Consider the following 20,785-nt stretch of genomic DNA (forward strand, 5'->3'; position numbering starts at 1 on the left):
ATTGAGAAAGTGTCCATAGATGTGAAGCACAATGATTAGGAAGTACTTGTTTTTAAGTACAGTGCCTGAGCGACTGAAGTGACCCTAATGAGATATACAAACATCAGCCTCTACCAGTCCACCTGGAATATGTTTGGGAGCCAAAGAACACATCTGCACCCAATTAAATCGAAGGAACCCCTGATGAAGTGCTTCCACTGTCCACAGGGTCGGGAACAGGCTACATAGAAAAAATAAAATAAAAATGTATTAAAATGCAAATACCATTCACTGCAACACAAAAACTCACAGTGTGTTTTAGGATTTTATTACATGTAATACTTGCCACGTTTACTTTCTGAAAAACATTGAGCTTGCAGCTAAAGTTATGACCGTGATTATTTACTACAGTTCCAATGTGAAAAGGTTTCTGATACTTCATGCTCAACAGTCCAAACCTGGTCTCTAGATTAAGTCAAGGAATGCAATGGAAGGCCTTTTAACAAGCTTGCTTCCAACTTACGAGTAAAAGAAAACACACTTTATGTTTATGTTTGTGTGCTTGTCATTGTAGGTGGCTCTAATGTTTTTACAGTAGAGCTCAATGGACGCTTATCGCTATTGCTATTACTCAAAAAGATTACGTTTCTTTCTTCACACAGAGAAATAAGAGACATAAACCCAAAGCACAACACAACTATTTCATATATGAATAAGTCAGGTTAAAGCTTACAGATGCCTGGAGGCAGAATAACCCAAAGTGGAACAAAAATACCTTCAGTGAGGTGACTTAACCCAATTTATTTATTTTCCAGGAGCATTGTTATTTTCCTTATTTCCTTTGTTTTTGTTGTTGTTATTGTTTGAGAATTCCATTTTTAAAAAAGTAGAAGCATTATTTAACCTACAAAGTATGTAGCTATATGTTTGTGTAAAATGTCATTAATTTCCCACAGTCTTATTATTTTTACTTGCGTATGTACAAATGAAAGTGTCCAGGTTTCATATGAGCGTTTGCGAAATAAGAAAAGCTCTTCAGATGTGAGCTTAAAATTTACGTCATTGTACCAGTGTCACACTGGACTCACCCAATCTGACACACATGGCATTATACAACATAACTGACTGAATATCTTGCTACAGTGTTAACTAATATTTATTTATTATTGCTACATCCTAGTTTTGGTCTCGGACTGGACTTCCATGGTCCTCTGCTTCAGTTCGTACTTTGAGAACATAAACTTTTCTCCACCTCATTCCTCTTTTGAGCAGCTGTTTGACATACAACCAATGTGAGTGCACGACCTTTGTTTCTGGCTCTCGATGATTATTAGCTCTGTCCGTGAGTTAATATGGGTTTTTCATCTTACCAAGTCCCACCAGTAGGACTTGCACCACAACTTGGAATCCATTGGGGTTGTAAGTGTCAGCAAAAGAATTTATTTCTTGAAAAAATGTATGTTTATTTCAAACAGTATTTAATGTGTGAAATGTGTAAAATGATTGTAATTTAATTCGTCTCGATCGGCTTTTGTTATCGTGAGATTTGCACGTGTAAGATAGACTGCGAGATTTGAGTAAACAGAATGAACAGAAGCCTGGATCAGAGCTACGTGCAGCAGCCACGTGTCTCCTGAGGCTGTCAAGGTATTTTGTAATTATGTTTGCAATATTTTGTGAATTTATCAGTTATGATGTTTTAATTACTATATATTTCAATCTAGAGTGGACAAGACAAAGATTGTTTCTTAAAGACGTCCAAAGTGGCAGGTAACTTTTGTTAAATCACCTGTCTGTCTGTAAATGTATCTCTATCTAAAGCTTTGTCTTTTACTTCTATAGTTTTCACGGCGTTTAATAAAGAGCCCGTCTAAAAGAAGCCGTGCCAATGTTGTCACTTTGGAGTTACAGGGGTTCACTTTTTCTCTTATTGAACTTCTTATCACTAAGAAAGTGTCTGGGTTTCATGCAGTTTTTTATGTAAAGTCTTACATCCATAAAAGCTGCTACCTCCAACAATCAACGAACGCTGCATGCATATCCCACGAGCCTTTGCTGACATGTAAATTCTTATTCCCCGTGGTTCCAGCAGAAAGATCAAGACACCTGAACGGCAGTTGTAGACTGACAGCCCCGACCTTGAAGGGAGGTGCAAGAGATCGCTGTTCCCTGTAGCTGGAAGTCGGAGGTGTGGATTCTACACTGCCAGTGAGAAATTCCAGCAGGACCGCTGTTACAGACAAATGCATTTCCTTCATAGAGTTAATGTATGCGTGATATTTGTGTATTCAACAAGCTGAAAGTGACGGAAAGAATCTCTAATATTGTAAACATATGAAACTATCTTCTTGATTTCTGAAAAAAAATAAATAAATAAATAAATAGAAGAAAGCATTCATTGTGTCCTTCAGGGGACTTCAGCTTGAGGCTTTAAAGAGAAAGGGCATCCTGTAATGTTAACAGAAGAGTAGTGTCTGAAAACCACTGCTTGCGATCTCCCAGCGTCTGAAAATATTAGCCTCCAGCTTCGCACAGCCAGCGTTTTATTTCATGTATGGAATTTGTCCCACAAACCAAAAGTATGTCTCACTCTACTGTGGTTTTCCTTGTGTATCCAGTCAAAACTTTTTCACTTCCTTTCCTCTGTCTGTCTGCAGGTACCTTTCTCCTCTTAAAAGTACATTGTAACCCTATTATAACTATTACCTGTTGATTAGAACAGTAGTCGGATATATCAGTTACTAATTGAATGATTAGGCAAAAGGGTAAAGGAGAAACCTGATTTCAAAACCAGGTCTGAGTGTAGAGAAAGGTATAACTAATGTAAGTAACATTTGCAACAATTGAAATTGTTGAAAATGTAAAAACAAAACCTCTGCCCTCTGGATTTCTCGTTTGAGTTGGTGAAATGCTGTAAGAAATGCAGAAATGAACATAGTAACTTAGATACAGCGCTAAAAAAGCATTAAGATCCAGAAGCAAAAATGACTTGGGGACATTGATCTAAGTTAAGCATAAATGTAAATTTAACTTTTTAGACATTTTATGTGCTGATTTTATTTTATTTTTTTAATCATTTACAAGTTTCCTTCTCTTCACAAAATGTGAAATTTAAGGGGTGTAATAATGTTGCAATAAACTGTAAAACATTGCTAAACAGCCTTCAATGTCTGCTCTAGTTAGGAAAAATTTACCTTGCATGTGTTACATGTTTTCCTACAACATCAAGGAGAGTTAGCACTTTAACCTTCCAGCTTATGTCAAGTAAGTACGCCAAGAGGTAATAAAATGAAGAATAATAAGCTTACTTTGCATTTTTAGTGTAGCTTTTCAATAATATCTGAGGCTCTTTGAAGTACATTACACATTCTTGTCTAAAGTTCTCATAAATATTCAACATAGAGTACATCCCGTCTTAAGAACTGAAACAGCAGAACTGAAAAAATAAACTAAAGCTATCCACGAAGGTCCCATTTTGTGAATAATAATCTCTCTTCAGCAAAATGAATAACATAGATTATGTAGTGTTTTAAGAATGGTGATTTTGATTTATTATCATGCAACTCATAAATGAAAACACTTTCTGCAAATCTGCATTACAAGCCAAGTCCCTCTTTCTCAATATTTGCCTTGGTGATTATGGACTGCTCTCGATTGATTCTAGACTTTGAAAAAGTTTTTCCTGACTCATGAAAACTGATTTATTGGAAAATACATATTTAAAGTACTAGTACCAGTACTATGTATTTTCCAGCCTTATGGTGTCATTTTACAGCACAATCAAGTAACTGTTATCTTCAGTTGGTATGAAAATGTTGTACATATCAAATATAACTTAAAAGAAATTTGACTTCGCAATTTGACAACTTGAAATTGGCCTCTGTCTCTTTAAGAAGTTCCTCCTGTTTTTGACACTCTACCTTTAGAACTTTATAATAACAGGAGTGTTGGACTGAGAAACAGTTTGAACGATAAGCTCAGCAGTCTTGCTGTCCTAAACAGTTGCACAGGTCTAACTGCTTCAGTAATGATAATAATACAAGTTGTGGCTGATACAACTCAAAACACTGCCACATTTCTCAGGACAACAGAGAGCAGGAGCTGAATTTCTTCAGGAACGCCTGAAAACAATCATGTACAAATGTTATGATAACTAAATAAAAGGTCTTCCTAATTTTACACAGGTCTATACAGCTAATGCTTTTGCTTCTTTTATATCCCTTTCATGGTTTGGTTTGCAGGAAGAGAGAAAATCGGTAAAACAGTTTACCTACAAAAATAAAAGCTTCTCTCGTGGCTTCCTTGTTACAGAGGAGTTGGGTAAAGGGCTAATTTCACAGCTGGGTAGCTAAACATCAATGTTAAGCAGAGACATTACCTTTATTTAAATATTTTTTATTTTATTTTCTCAGTGTACTACTTTTTAACTTAACAAAACCCACATGAAAGAAAAAAAACAGTCATGTTTATCCTTCAATTTATTGTTATGAGATACTTCGAAGTGATTACTGATTATTGTAGGCGATACTGTAATTTTTGTTGCTGTTTGGTGTGTTATACTTATATTTCAAAAATTAGAAGTTTTTTTTAATCGTCTTGAAGACACAAAACACTCAAAGAAATCCAATTCTGTATTGAAAAAGTGGTCTGTCTGCTCTCACAGATACGTCTCCAGTGTATGACTTACATATGATTTTATATAATTAAAAGAGCTGTGTAATTCATCAAATTGTCTTTAGAAGACTTTTTAATGCATACTTTACCTCCTGTCATTTTAATTTTGCAACAAGTAAAACAATGTGGATTGACTGCGACACTCAGCAGAAATCCCACATTGAAATAAATACAATTTCCATGTGAAAAGGTTGGCCCACACAGTAGGAGGGAATTGCAATTCAGCGCAATTCACTTCCCAAGTTTAACAGGGTTGGTCAACTTATTTCTGCAGCACGTATGAAAGTCCAGACATTTAGTTTCCACTTCTGGCAATGGCAGGCAGGGTTGATGAGTTGATTCTCATGGTTGGTTCTGTATATTTCTGAGGTATTTTTGGCTTCAAAATGCCATGTTTGATAACATTTGATAACAATAATTAAAACTTCTCAATGTTTGACATTGTCTAGCCAAACGTTTTTACGTCAGGCTACATAGATGCTACATCGATGAGCTGCTCTGGTGATAATGTTGTTTGCTGCTGAGCATAATCCTTTTGTGGTTAAAACAAACATTGTTTTTATATCAACTTCTAAGTTAAGTGAAACTTCTGTTAAAATCATTTGAAGTCCAGTCCAGTCCAGTACCAATCCACATTCACAGGTGAGAAAGACTCACCTGGTATAAATTACATTTTTAGCTATTAGAGTAATGCTTAAGAAAAATTTATGTAATCAAAGAACGTCATGAATATGTATGTAGAGCTGCACCAATTGCAGTTTTCTGGCCGATCCCTGGTTACCAATCTTTAGAAAGCCTGACCTGCTGATTTTGATTTTGGCTGATATAAATTTTTCTTGTCTGAAATGTCGCTAAATATAGCAAACAAATCACTCAGTTGGCAACAGTGTGGTGAATATTGTTAAGTGTAAATTTTCAGACCTGACCTGGTGGGTCGGTTTGTCAGTCAAACCTCTCACTGCAGAGCAGAAGAGGACAGAGACTGATTTTTTAAACCTTTGCTGACGAAGATAAGATCAGGGGATAAGATGGGCTTCACATGTAAGTGTCAACCAATCAGAATCCCCCAAAATTAAGGAAATCGGCGCCCAGAAATCAACTGGTCGATAAATCAGTTTACCAATAAATGTATCCTATTATACATGTATATGATAAAAACAGCACTTCCAGAGATACAATAAGTTTATAGCAGGTTTATGAATGATCTAATGACCGGGCTGCTGATTGCAGCCAGTCCATATTGTTAGCAGAACTGCAGGGCCCCAAAACCAAATTTCACTTAGGGCCCCATGGAGGCTTGGGCCAGCCCTGCAGGTGTGGCTTGATCTCTCAGTGTTGACATTTAAATTTACGACCTCCTCTCAAAGTACAAGAACAAATGTGACTTTTGAGTCTGTACCAAGGTAGTTTTTGGCTGAACATTTGTACGGTCCAGAGTCAGAAGAAGATGGCCTCTGGATGACCAGTGTGCCCTGTGGGTGAAGCAGCTCACTACCCGTAGGCCGACCCTGCTCTGCTGTTGAAAGAACTGAATGATCTGGAAGTTCCCAGGTGATTTCTGGCTTTGGGATTCCAGTTGCAGCGCAACTGAGCTTTAACGGTGTTCCAATTATTGCTGTCAGCCTAGGAGGTGAACCCATGGTGATCTGTGGAGGGTAACCAATCACAAGGACAGGAACGGTAATGAGTGCCTCTCCAGCATTGTTGCGAGCCCTGCAGATGTAGTTCCCTTTGTCATGGACAGTAGTGTCACGAACAACCAGAGTACCATTCTCTAGCAATTGGTAGCGACCAAGTATCTGAGGCTGAGAAAGAGTGTGACCACCAGGAATAGTCCAGTAGATTCTGGGTCGGGGACTTCCATCAGATAGACAGTGAAGATACAGGGGTTCCCCAGAAATGCTGCGTACGACGCCTTTAGGCCTTGTGAAGATGTATGGCTTCTGTCCAATGTTCAAAATGATTAGTTTCTCTATGTAGCCCACAAAGTTCCGGGCCCCACAGCGGTACTTTCCAGAATCTTCTTCACGGGAGCCATAGATGACTAAAGTCCCATCATCACCTGGTCTGAGACGAGAGCTGTGGCTGGATCCACTTGTAATCTGTGTTCCATTAGGCAAAGTCCAAATGATCTCAGGCCTTGGTTGACCATCGGCTGAACAATTCAGAATGGTAGTTTTTCCAATCCGAGACGTAATACGTTCATTAAAGGGGTTCTTGAAGATTGGCCTACGCAGCACACTGGTAACCTCCAGTTGCACGACCATCACTGCCTCTCCTCCATCGTTCCTTGCCAAGCAAATGAATTCCGCACTATCAGAAGGTCGCACATTCCGAATCTCTAGAGTCCCATTAGGATGGACATTAATCCTGCTGCCAAAGTATGGTGCTGAAAGAAAGATATTGTCAGGCATAATCCAAGTGACGGTTGGTGTGGGGTCACCTTCAGCCTTGCAATCTAAAAGTTTCCTAGAGTGTTTTATAGCCACATCTTTGATAACTGTTCTGTTCTGTTGGTAGCCATTGATGACCGGAGGATCCCCATCAATGTCTAACTTATAAGTCCTTCGGTTTTCTCCAACAGGATTGCGAGCCATGCAGACATACTCCCCAGCATCAATAAGTGTCACATCTCGTATACCCAGTGAACCATTGGCGTGAATTAAGTGCCGCTCATTTGACACCGCTATTACATCATTGTTAGATAGCCTCCACAGAATTTTTGGTTTTGGCTCCCCAAACGTTTCACAGTCAAAGCGAATAGTTTCTCCAGGCTTCACTCTGGCGTAGGTTTGGCTTGGCGGACGTATTCTTGGGGCAGCTGTCACCACGGTAATATGTACATGCATCTCATCTTTTCCCACCTGGTTCTCAGCGTAGCAGGTATAATCCCCCTCCTCAGAAGTACTAACCTAGAGAAATATAAAACGAAATGTTAAAATTAGCTTGAGTGTTTTTGCACAGATGTGCCATTGGTAAAAAGGTATACCTGGTTCAAAAACAGAGTTCCATTTTCAAACAACGTATAGCGACGTGCTCGTCCTCCTCCATGGCCAGCGTCAGCCTGCAAAGCACTGTTGACCAAGGTGCCATCTGGTAGGCCCCAAGAGATTTCAGGTTTTGGTGCTCCTGAGGCTTTGCAGTCTACTCTCAAGTCTTTGCCATAGTGAACCTGTTTTTTCCTATTAAACTTAGGCTCTATTTTGGCTGGCTTCATCGACACAGTGACCCTCATGAGCTGAAGAGCATCTCCAATTGGACTTTGTGCCACACAAAGGTAATCTCCAGCATCTTTTTCACTTACTGTGTTGACAACGAGGGTTCCATTAACCAGGACCTGAATTCTGCTCCTCATCCTAAAAATACATAATAATTAAAAGAGATAACAGACAACACATGTCACTGTACTGGCTTAAAACTGTGATTTACAAGATTTAAGTCATTGTATAAACATGAGAAATAATGCCAGTGTAGTTTTTCACTCGTATACATCCCTGTTTGTCCAATAATATGACCTGGCTGTGACTAAAGAGCAAATACCAATCAAATTTTTACGTTTGGATTGTATGAACAACACTTGGAGAGAACAAAGCAAGTGCTAGCATTTTGTTGAAAAAGACAAATTGGTTTTTTTTTTAAGTCACAACAGAAGCCGCAATATGTAAAGAACGATAGATAGCATTAATTTGGCTTAAAACTGTCATTATAGGACAAACACTTCTGTTTTGGATGTTTCCTTGAGGAATTGCAATGCAGTTTTAATTTATGTATTTGCTGGAAATGTCTTTATTTTGCATTATATTGCTTTTTTTTTATTATTATTATTTTTTTTACCTGTGCCACTGGTCAACAACAGCTTTTGATGGAAGTCTCCAGAGGATCTTTGGTTTAGGTTCTCCTGTTGCTGAGCAGTTGAGCCTTAACTGATCCCCAAAAGACATTTCTGTCATGTTTTGAGATGTCTCCACTATCTCAGGTGGATGCTCTTGTTTTTCCACTGACAGAGTTACTACTCTTCGCTCTGAACCAGTGGAGCTGGTAGCAATACATTCATATTTTCCATCGTCTTCCGGATTCACATCTTTTATAAAAAGGGTCCCATTTGCAAGCACTGATATCCTTTTTTCACTCATATGTGGATGAGATCTGACCACTGATCCGTCATGGAGGACCCAGTGAATGCTGGGATGTGGAGTGCCGTAGCTACTGCAAGGGAGCCACAGGTTTTGTCTCCACCTGGCTTTCAGCTGCTGCCGTTTTTGCTCGACAATACCTGGGGGTGCCGCAACCACCTGCAGTCGAACAGTAGCCGTATCTGCTCCTGCTGGATTACTGGCAAAGCATTTATAATATCCCCTGTCATAAATAGACACATGGTCAATAATCAGGGTCCCCTCAGACGATACCAGTACCCTTCCTCTCTCCATAGTTTCACCCCTAACTTGGGTCCTGTTTGCCAAGATCCAAGAAATCATAGGTAACGGTCGGCCTTCAGCTTTGCATTTCATTTCCACTCTGTCTCCCGTTTGGGATTTAATTTCTCTCATTTTTGGCTCAAGGATCCGTGAGGGGTAGGCTACCACAGAGAGGGTAACAAGAAGTTTGTCTGAGCCATGATAATTCTCAGCGAGACAAAGGTACTGGCCACGGTCCTTAATATTGGCATTTTGGATGGTTAGGGTTCCGTTGCTCAGCACTTCAAACCTGCCTGTTTTCTCAGTGATGGAAATAGTGGTTCCTAAGACACACACAAAACAAACAAATAAGTTAAAAAAAATATCAGCAACCCATACAAAACCAGTCAAGGAAGTACAAAATAAACCAAAAATGTAACATTTGTGATCTACAAAAACAGAAAATCTAAGATGGTGTTCTATCTCAGTCATCCAATGCCAGGACTGTTGTTCAGTAAGTTTTAGAAGTTTTTCTCATTTAGCACAACTCACTCAAGAAAATCCTTCAAGATAATGTCTCTGCAGAACTTCCTGATATGCTAAGTAGGTGAAACAGCTCTTTGAATATGCAAAGTATTTGGAAGGTGTGCAAAGCACAATCCCTTGAGTACTTGAGTACCTACTCTAAGTTACCTGTCATGAATCAAACTCCTAACAAATACTTGCAAATACATTAAAGATCAACATTAACTATATACCTGACAGATTTAGATTTATAGTTCTATTAATTAAATCAAGAAGTTTATTTCTAATTTCAAATGTGACTGAAGGAGTATGACATTTGGAAAAAAAAAAGTCATTTTAACAGTTCTTTTTTGTTTGTTTTGTTTATACAATTTAACTGTTGCATGTCACACATTAGCTATATTCTTTTCAATGATTCATGGAACCATTTTTAGTGAAATTACAGGATTTATAGAAGACACACAGAAGAAACAAGCTGGTCAAAATAAAATAATCATTTCAATCTGAATCTGCCAGGAGAAATGAAGGGTTTTGAACTTAAGACTACATCTCAAGAAAAACATGTCTTATTCAAAAGGCTTTAAATATAATTATATTTTCCAAAAAAACTAAAGATGTGAGATTTTAATCTTCATTTTTAAACACAACAGACGAATAAAACTGTGAAAGTACCTGTGAATGAGGAGAAGTGTTTCCAGGTTATCACCGGAGGCGGGTTTCCCACAGCCTTACATGGGAGGAAAGCATTTGAGTTGGACAAAACAGTAAAGCTTGCTGCATTTCCTCCAACTATCCTTGGTTTGCTCCCTGTGGGTTTTGCTGTTGGGTTTACTGGAACAGTCCTGGCAGTGGTCTCTTCATTGTCCATGAAATGATTAGGGGCACCAGGGATAGAGTTATGAGTGACTTTTTTTTCTCTAGAAGGAACATAATAATATTCATCTGATGTAAATGTAGTCATTGTGTCAAAAGCAAGACCTTTCTCTGCTTTTCCCTTTGCATTGCTACTGTTTTCTATAGGTTTGATTGTCCTGTGTGGTGACTGGTGAGAAGTGTCACCATTATTTCTCTGTTTTGGAGGTCTGACATTGCTGACTCTGTTCTGAACAGTTACATAAGGTTGCTTTGTGGTTCCAGGCATCAATGTAGTTGTATGATGAGGGTTTGAAAGTGTGTAAGTGGGACTGTAAAATGAAACAGATTGTGTGGTTTCATCATTTGCATTTTTCTTAGTTGTAACCTCTCCATTCGAAACCACATTTGTCTTAGAAATGACTTTTCTAAATTTCGGTCTCTTGAAGAGTCTCCTTCCCCCAAAAGGCTTCTTTCTTCCTCCCTGTTGTCTTCTTCTTCCACCAAAACTCTGGTTGCTTGCGAGTTGATCTGAAGAACCTCCAGATCCTGATGTTAATACTCTATCAGGATTGTCAACTGAATGTTGATCTGCAGTAGGTGGAGCAGGAAGAGTTTGTATTTCTGTTGGTGTTTGAGCTGTGTTCAAAGACCTGGAATAATCAAATGCACTTGTTTTGGTTGGGTAATATTCAGTTCCAAGTGTTGTAAACTCAAAGTCTCCAGATGTTAAACCTTCATCATCTAATGAGCTCTCTTTGCTGTTTGCACTTTTGGATGGTGAGAGAGTCCAAAGGATGCCTTGTGGGATTGTCATGGTGGTAGTTTCACCAGTAGGGAGTGCAGGAACCAATGTAGTTTTTGGTTGACTGAATGGTTTCTTTAATTTGCCCAGCAGTTTTACCCTTTCACTGTTTCCAAATAGTCTGTTCCATGGTATCTTTCCATGGATAACCTTGGGTTTAGTTGTGGTACTTTTTGTGGTGCTAATTTGCTGTTCTTCTATTGGGGTAGGAAAAGGACAGATTGTTGAGTCAATTTCTGGTGTCCCGGCAGATGTTATATATTCAGAAGAGGCCTCTGATCCTGACTGAGCATGGATAACAGGGGTATTTGCATTGTAATGATTTGTGACAGACGTTGCAGTTTTTTGTGTAGAGGTAGGCCTTTCTCTTTTGCTTAAAAATGAATTTGAGGAAAGTGTCGGCGTGACAGGCTGAGCATTAATCGTTCCCGTCTTCCTGTTCTCATTGCAGTCACAATCTGAGGAAAGATTGAAAGATTGTAGATAAGTTTGTGGAAATTGTATTTTCTCAAAAACAGAGTTGGTACACATTTTTTATGAGAGAAGATGAAAAGGTGAAGAGAACTTTTAGACAATGGGATAAGATAGAAAGTCTGCAAACAGACGTTTTATATATATATATATATATATATATATATATATATATATATATATATATATATATGTATATATATATATATATATATATATATATATTATCGAACCTTTTTCATACTGTGTTAGACTGCAGAATCCTGCCTAAAGTCAATATTGCAAAAAATTAAAAAACTGCTGACAACAGCTGAACTGTCTTACCTGTGGTATTTTCTTCCTTCTTGACAGATGGCTGTTTAAATCGATTGATAAAAGACTGTATGTCAGTGATCCTGTTGGGTTTAATTAACCTCCTCCGACCATTCAGGGTCCTCCTGCCACTTGTTCCTCTGTTGCTCTTGTGTGGAATTATTTTGATCTGTTGCTTCGAGATGATGGTGGAGCCGGCAGGCAACTGCGGGGACTTGATTGTTTGTGTAGTGTGGAAGGTGATTATGTCTTTCTCTCTTTCTGTGGTAGTAATTGCTGTAAAAGTCATTTGGCTCTTTGGGTCTGTGTGAAGTATGAACTCCAATAGGTCTGGATCATCCATTACTGGAGTTACGTTGGGGTCTGTAGTCAGTGCGAGGGCTGGTCCAGTGGATGTTTCCATCTCCGCAGTTGGTTGTTCCAAAACACTCAGGTGAGTTACTTGTGTATCATCTCTCCTGGTGACAGGGTTCAGATCTGGAGGTGGCATGCTGGTTCTTTCCAGGGGGTAAATTTCTGTTATCCGAAACTCACATGGTGTATGTGTGAATACAGGCTTTATTGGTTTATATGTTTCCATAGTTTCTGTGGTTGGTTTCACTTTCCATGGGGCCACATTGAGATGCTCATCTATATAACCCCCACCAGAACCAGTTTCCTCCTCAGCAATATAAACTGTGTGTGGATTTTTACTTTTGACACTCTCGCTTACTGTGCTGGTCTTTACTTTTGATCCATCATGAGCTTTTTCCATTAATTCAGCAAATTTCTGTGGGTCAATCTTCCTGGAGGCTTGAGCAAACACCCTACTACTCCACATACGTCTGTTGTGAGCTGCTCCCCTCCTTCTTTGTCCCATTCTACCATGAGAACTTCCTCTCCCCTGTGGTCGCAGTCTAGGGTAGGGCCGATCTGAAGGGACAGTCCTGGATTCCTGACTCGTTTTTTCTGAAGGAGCAGAAAACTCATTCTCTTTGAGTTTGACTGTATGATCTTCCAAATAGGAGTCCATCTTGGAGTCCATCGCCATTCCTGATCCTTCACTTTTCAGATCCGTCATGCCCTCAAACCTTTCTTCGGATAGTGTTACCTGAGACACGAGTAAGTCAATTCCCAGGTGATTAGCAACCAAGCACCTATAAAATCCTCTGTCCCTGGCTGTGAGGCCTTGAATCAGAAGTGTGCCATTCTCGAACACCTTTATATTTGCTTGAGACTTGTCGAGCACTGAGTGGTCGGGGAGAATCCATGAAACAGAGCCCCTGGGACTGCCAGTGGAGCTACAGTCAAGCATAAGCTTATCATCAATTGACTTTGAGAGCTGAAGACCATTAACCTCAGCCTCCTCCACGTCGGGAGAAAGTACAGTTACCCGAAACGTGAGGACATCCGCATCCAAGTAGTTTGTGGCAATGCACCGGTACAGACCAGTGTCAGAGGCATCTGCGCCACGAAGAGTTAGTACCCCATCAGCAGAGATCACTATCCTTCTGTCCTCACTGTAAAAAGGAGCCCGGACTTTACTTCCATCTGGTAAAATCCACTCCGTCAGAGGCTTTGGATCACCTTGGATATGACAGCTCAACTTTGCCACACCACCTATGTTAATAAAGAGACACATTTTACAGAAGCAGAACATTTATTCACAAGAATACAGTAAGGGATTCCTAATCTTTCAAAGAAGGTTACGTAAAAGATTAACCTACCTGCAATCACAATGTGCTCAGTCTTAGTTTGATTGTCTCTTTTGATCATGGTCCAGGAATAACGACCTCTTTTCGTAGTTATAGCTTCGAGCTCTAAACTGACAATTGACTGGTACTTAATATGCAAGGTAGAATAGGTGGTTGTAGTACGGTCAAGCTGGAGGCTCACTTCTCCTTGCATTAGCCATGCAGGAGTTGCTTTAATGTCAGCTTTAAGGTTTGTTGTAACTCCTTCCTCTCCAGGTTTCGCCTGACTGTATCTGTAAATCATTTCAGGTGTTCTGGCCAGCATCACGCCTCTTTCGAGCCTCATAGGAGAGTCACTGTAAGTGGCCAAGATCTGCCAGAGTTGTTGGATGTGTTCATGGTCGACGTTACACACCAGATATGTAGTGATACTGGTGGTAAGACCTGTCACAGCTCTTCCCTCGTCCTCTGTTGCAGTTTGCATCAGGTTTTCAAAAGCAGTAGGCATCTGAACAGTACATGTTAGACTGGCATCTTGGTAAGACTGGTCAGTCAGGTTCATCTGTATGGAGCCTAACGGGGCAATAAAGTCCTTGGGGTAAACAGGAATAAAGTCCCCTTCCTCCAGGCTTATATTTTTCTGCTTAAGATGGGATTTAATCCAGGGTTTGGTACAAACAAAGGCATCTCGGTGGAGGATAAATACAGGTTGACCGTGGTGAAGGGCAGGAGTTTCACAAACAGGACACTGCTGGCCTTGCCTGTCTCGCTTACACTTCAGCACACCTGCAAGCAATTATCAAGTGGTGTTCTGTTTAGTTGGCTACACAGAGGAAAAGAACAGTTTGCACATTATAGGCTGTCCAAGTCAGAACTTGAAAGTAAAACTTGTGACCCAGAAAAGATTATCAACTTGCTGCAAAAATATGTGAGTTATGAGTTCCCTTTTGGTACATTCATTTATTGTCCCCGAATGACAACAAGGACTACTCAATTTTAGCCTGACTAAAATACATGATTTGCCTTTTCAACCTTTCTTGTCTTTGTTTTTTTTTTCTGTACCCGGGTACACTGAAACAAGCATTTTCCTGCATTTCGAAATATTTCTAAAAAGATTTTTCCCTTTAAAAATGTTTCTTATTTTGTTCAGGCATAAAATTTAAGGCATTTTTATGAAGACTTGAAAAACAAGAAAAGATAATTAGAAATCAATAAAACCTCACAGAACTACTACAAAACCATCTTGGCATTCTTAAATCCAAAACATCCTCATATTTCCCCCTCCCACGGTCTTAAGAGAAAGAGTCATTTAGACACCATGTATTTTTTTACTCTCTGCGCGGTCCAGCCGGGGTCGCCCTGACCCCGTGTGCGCTTTTGAGTTTTATTTTTCTTCCCTGCCACACTCCTCTTGAGTGTAGCAGGAGGGTTCAGAGCCAGAAACCTAAAAATCTTAAAAGTGTGGACCAGACATACATTTTCAAGCAAATGACTGATTTGCTATTATTTTATTTTATTTTTTTATAGAAAGTCATTCATTTTAAAACGGACCTATCTAAGACAATAACATTGTTTTGTCTCATGAATATGGAAGATAACTTAGCATCTGATACTGCAGTGTCTTGAAGCCTACTACTGTCTATTGCTATTTACGGAAGATCGCTTCGTCTGACAGGAGGAATATATAACTGGCATGTGCCCCATGAATTTGTGTCAGTATATTGGGAAAAACAGAAAAAAAGGCTGAATGAACACTTCTCTGCAAAGATTATTGATGCAGGCATGGAGCATCCCAAAAGTGAGGGTTGAGAGCATGATGTAGATTATGAGATTCTGCCACAGCCATAGGACAGAAAGCTCAAGCAGGGAATGAACAGCCAGGCAGCTGAGATGATGCTGTTTGAAGTTTATCAAGTGAAAATTTGTTTTGTTTTACATAATTTTTGTTTTTTTTTGTTTTTACTTACATGTTCTCTACTTCTACAAAATGTTTTTCATCAATAAAAATCCGTTCTTCCTGTCTGTTTAATAATAATTAGCCTCAGCTGTGACTGGTTTTTGTTTGTCCTAGCCAAGTAAAATCAGAGTGTGAAGTGTGAGTGAGCAGCTAGTGCTCTCAAAAAATATTTGACCTCTCTAGATAAATCCCTCGTGTGAATCTCCAGTTCATCAGCTCAAGTTGGAACTAGAGACTTTACAAATACTACTTTATTTATGTGGTATTGAGACATGATTTCATCATTTCAAATTCCCAGTATTGTGACATGGAAATGAATGCAACTATTCTGAGGTACAAGCCCAAACATCACTGAAAAGAAAAATTAGACATCCCCCTAAGGCCACATGTGGGCTAAGTTCACAAAAAGTGGTTCGCAAAGCTTAACACTTCTGCAGTCAAATACTCACCAGAGTTCCTTTGCATCCACTCTGAGAACCACTTCATCTGACAATCACATCTCCACGGGTTGCCATGGAGGAAGAGGTTCTCCAACTGACTGCAGCCTAAGAAAATATCAGCAGGCAGAGTGCTAAGAAGATTGTCTGACAAGTGGATGGTTCTTAGCGAGGACACTTTGAAAACCTGGCTGTGTCTCAGTGTGATGAATGTGTCTGCGTGGAGCTGCTGGAGTTGGTTGCCCTCCAGCTGGACCAGTTGCAAGTTTGTCAGGCCATAGAAAGCCTCTGGGTTGATAAACTCTATCTGGTTGTGGTCTATGTGGAGTCTCAGCAGACTGTCCAGGCCTTTAAATGTGTCTTTGCGTAATTCCTTGATTTTATTATGTGACATCTTCAGGACCTGCAATGAACAGACGGCAGAAACGATTCATCAGTGTGATTTCAACATGTGAGAATGCAGGTCTTAAGAATGCCATTATTTGTCATTTGATCATTTGTCTAGTCTGAAAACTGTCACACAGTTTGTTAGTGGATTTGATTTGCATGAAACAATAACAACACAAAAAAAATAAAAATAGTTTTGTTGGAAAAGTCATGCTGCTGTCAAAGTTTGCAAGCCTGGTATCTGAAAGGTACTAAATATTATTTTTCTGGCTCTTTACCTAATAAAGAGATACTATTTTAATCCGTGTTACGTAAAAATAAATGTCCTTGAAAAAATATGTACCTCATGTAAACATTCTTGTTTCTTATCACAAAGAAACTGTAAACTGTGAAAATGTGTGGATGATAAGCTTTCTTATTCATCTCATTGAGGTAAACAACGCAATGTAATTTACAACGGCTTGTCAGGAGCCAATGTTATTTTGACCTTTAAGAACATTTTATGATTGTAATCTGTTAGAACACACATTATTTTACCTGTAAAGACCTGAGATCTCTGAAGGGGCTGTCCTCCAGGCTGTGTATGGTGTTGCTGTGCAGCATCAGCAGTTGCAACTTCTCAAGCCTCAAGAAATCGCTTTCTCTCAAGAAAGTTAGACCATTGTACCTGACAGCAAAGAAACTTCAGCTTTAGTTCATACAGATGGGTATAATGCCTGGGTGGTTGCATATCTACTACATGTGTAAATGAGCAAGAGTGCCAACAAAACACATCCCAACGAAGCACAACACGCACATGTGCGAGCAGGAGAAGGCTAAACAAGAATGTGTTTATGTAAGAGGCACAAAAAGAGCAACATTTTGAATGACCAGTTTCAAAGAGGAGCCCTGACATGAATCGACAGCTCATGGTTAAGATGATAAGTTTTGCCTCGTTGACATGCAGCAACAGGCAGGGCCACACCGTCCTGAGGGTGTGGTCAGCTTTTTCACACCTCTATCAAAATTTCTTTGGAACATGCATCGGCTTGTTCATTACTGTTGCTAAACACAGCAACGATGCTGGCCTTGCCATGGCGAAGCACAGCACATCCTCTGTCCTGAGAGTTCTTACATGAAATATCATTCAGACACAATAGCGAACGACGGGAAGGCGGATAGCTTGGCTGTGTTGTAGAAAGAATCTTTCACAAACTGAAGACATCTGTAGGCGAGCGCCATAGATGGGGATTAGCGTTCTTTTCCCAAAGCAAAACAAAAAAATTGCATCAGTTTCAAAGCACGTGCAACTTGATGAGATTTTGCCTTCTCTATATCAGCCTTCCAGTCTTCCAGAGGTACCATCCTGCCACTTTTTAGATGCATGTCTGCTAAGTCGCACAGTTGAATACCCCCACCAGGATTCGTTAAGCTTTTCAGACAGTTTATTTTATTCAAATAAACTGGAGAGGTGTTACATTTAAAAAGCTGCAGGATAATAGCTTTTGAGGTCAGGGCATGGACGCCTTTGCTCTATATACTTGTTTTCCTCTGCCAAAAAAAAGAAAAAAAAAAAAAAAAAGAAAATGCCAGTCCTAAAAATACTTCTAATATCTCTCAGTCACATACAAAACATAGATTTTTTAAAAAATTGAACTTGTGGATTGGTAATAATTTTTACCCGTCGTGAGAACTATCCAACACATTTGTCGCCGTCATTATAGCCATCAAGTAGTGTTGGTTGTTTTCAATTTATTTCACATCTTAAAATCAATTTATCAAATAATTAGAAACTTAAATGGCAGCAGTTATGTAAACTATTGCAGGACAACCTTTATTTTAGTTCGAAGCCGTTATCTGAGAATGCAGTAGCTAACAGTAGTTTCTTTTTGTAATGTAAATGTTTTTGCCAGCAGTTAAAATTGGAGTAATTTCTTTTCTGATTGCAAACATCTGTGCAACCTGCTGAACGTTGGGAACAAAAAGTTTAAAAAATATAAAAAAAAATAAAAAATAAAAAAAAACATACCCAAGGTTAATTCTTTCCACAGCTGGTGGGAAGTGGTCAGGTACTGCGGTCAGATACCTGAAGGCGCAGTGCACTTCAGAGGGAGTGTGACACACACATGATTTGGGGCAGTCAGCGCGCGACGGCTGCATGGCAGCCAACAATATCAGAGCCCCCAGTAAGCGCCTCCGTAGGCAGAAAGCACTGCGGTCACACGCGCTCATGGTGCGGCGGGCAGTCATGTGGACGGGGCTTCAGTAAGGAGGATGCGACACTTTGACCTGATCCATTAATGAAATCCACCTGAGGAGAGAGAGAGAGAAAGAGAGGTTTGGCAAATTCAGGCAAATCCTCCTGAGAGAATGAAGTAGTTATAAATTTGTTGACGTTAAAGCACAGAAAGGACGAAGTGAACCAGCATGGTTCAAGGTCCTACACTGAGCATGATTTAAAGCACAACGGCTTAAAATATTATAACAAAAATGTGAAGTAGAAACTAAAAGGGAATAATAAAAAACAAATATTGGCATGTTTACCTTTTAACACTGTATAATGATTTTACTTTAATAAAGAATTGGCAAGTGTTGTACCACAATATCATTTTATATTCAGCTCATCATAACATGTTTTGTGTAAAAATTCTGAATTCATCTCAAGTGGAGTAAAATTAACTGTTTTTTTTTTTAAAGTAAATATCAGAGAATTAATGCTGTAAACAAATATTACAATTCTGATGGAAAAATCCAGTTACATCTCATGAAACATTCGCCTACTAAAGAACAACAATGAATGTTACCAAATAATGCAAGCACTTTTTAAAGATAAGATCAACACACGCCACTTTAAGTAAGAAAAAAAAAAAAAAAAAGCATGCAAAAACCTCACCTCAGTCAAGAACAGCGGATGAAAACAGACTCGCTGCGCTTGTGAAGTTGGAGAGTTCCTCATAAAGCTATTTAAGGTCCACATTGAGTTGCAGCATGTCTCCAGCCTGCTGTGTAGGAAGAACAAATCTGGTCATTTCTGTGTCTAGCGTCTGCAGCTGAGCGCACACCCCGGTCTCCTCCACCCCCAGCAGTCTGCTGTAGTGGAGTCCTAGAGCAACTCCAACTATGAAACACCGAGGGAGTCGGGTTGCACAAAATACTCTCCATCCGACAGACCCGATTAAAAAAAGAAACAAAACAATGAATTATTCCCTAACTCGAGGAACTGCAGAGAATAATGCAATTATGAACTCCTGCCAAGACGTTAGAATTTTCTTCGTGCGATTAAGTTTTAGAACTAGGTGCAAAATCTCTTCCAAACAGAAGCAGAGTTATTCAGATTTTATCAGATATGTTCAACACATGTGTTGACATTAAACGATCCTATCTTTTTCTTACAGCAAACAGCTCATGATTCAGTCTAATATCCAAGTATAACATTATAAAACATTATTATTTGCTTAATATGTAATTATAGGCACACTTGTGTTTTCATATGTGCTCCGGTGGCCAGGCGATGACATTTCATTGCCAATTTCACTTACGTTTCTTTGTGCGGTGACAATAAAATACGTCTAAATCTAACAAATCATCAAAAGCGACAACACACGCAATCCTTATAATCAGTTTGCTTTGATCTTTTTATTTAAAATCATCTGGAATTGCCGACGTTTTTATCTTTGTTTCTCCATTGCACATGCAGACGTGAGATTCTGCATGTTCCTGTAACTGAACGCTAATGAAGACTTGGTTCTAACAGCTACAAACTCTGTGGCCTGTAAAAAGAAAACCAGATACGCATGTAAATGATTTACCTGGCATGGCGAGAAGGAAGAATGTGAAGGATTATTTAACAATACAGGGCAGACACTTCTGACTGCTTTGAACTGACAAACACAACCGTGAGTTTGCAACTACTGTTACTATTTATTATAATTTTTTTGTTGTTGTTGTGAAAGCTTGAAAAGGCTTTCATGCATATAGTTTTTTCTTTCAAGTCTTGTCTGTGTTTCTCTCACACTTTTAGGGTTTCAACTGTGGGTGAGGATTTAACTGCAGGCAGAGAGACAAGAGTTGACGAAAAAAAATCAAAAGAACCTTAAAAATCTGGAGCCAAAGTAAAGAAAAAAAAAAGGAAAAGTTCAACAGATCACAACAGACAAATCTTCCAAGTGCAGCTGCCAGGCTTCCATTAGGAGTTGAAAAAAATCCTCCCATAAAACAACCCAGAGTTGTGCGAGTAGAGGGTTTCTTTGAGTTAGACACTGTCCCACAAATAACCTGGAAATTAAACGGGCAGACAAGAAAGTTTTGAGAGAATGGCCCAAAGTGGTGACGGTTCAGTG

At 39.3% G+C, this 20,785-nt stretch overlaps 1 protein-coding gene across 1 annotated transcript; it reads right to left on the reverse strand.

Annotated features, from left to right (window-relative positions):
• Positions 1 to 291: 291 nt before the first annotated feature.
• igsf10 (immunoglobulin superfamily, member 10) lies at positions 292 to 19,442 on the reverse strand. The gene is made up of 10 exons (XM_044119252.1): positions 19,339 to 19,442; positions 18,475 to 18,756; positions 17,004 to 17,133; positions 16,092 to 16,482; positions 13,719 to 14,471; positions 12,025 to 13,611; positions 10,245 to 11,687; positions 8,488 to 9,391; positions 7,643 to 8,009; positions 292 to 7,565 (listed from the first exon to the last, which is right to left on the reverse strand). The coding sequence occupies exons 2-10, from the start codon at positions 18,693 to 18,695 to the stop codon at positions 6,015 to 6,017; spliced, it is 7,347 nt and encodes a 2,448-aa protein (XP_043975187.1). The 5' UTR covers positions 18,696 to 18,756; positions 19,339 to 19,442; the 3' UTR covers positions 292 to 6,014.
• Between the last annotated feature and the right edge of the window lie 1,343 nt (positions 19,443 to 20,785).

The sequence above is a fragment of the Gambusia affinis genome, linkage group LG06 (assembly GCF_019740435.1).
Source record: "Gambusia affinis linkage group LG06, SWU_Gaff_1.0, whole genome shotgun sequence".
Lineage (NCBI taxonomy): Eukaryota > Metazoa > Chordata > Actinopteri > Cyprinodontiformes > Poeciliidae > Gambusia > Gambusia affinis.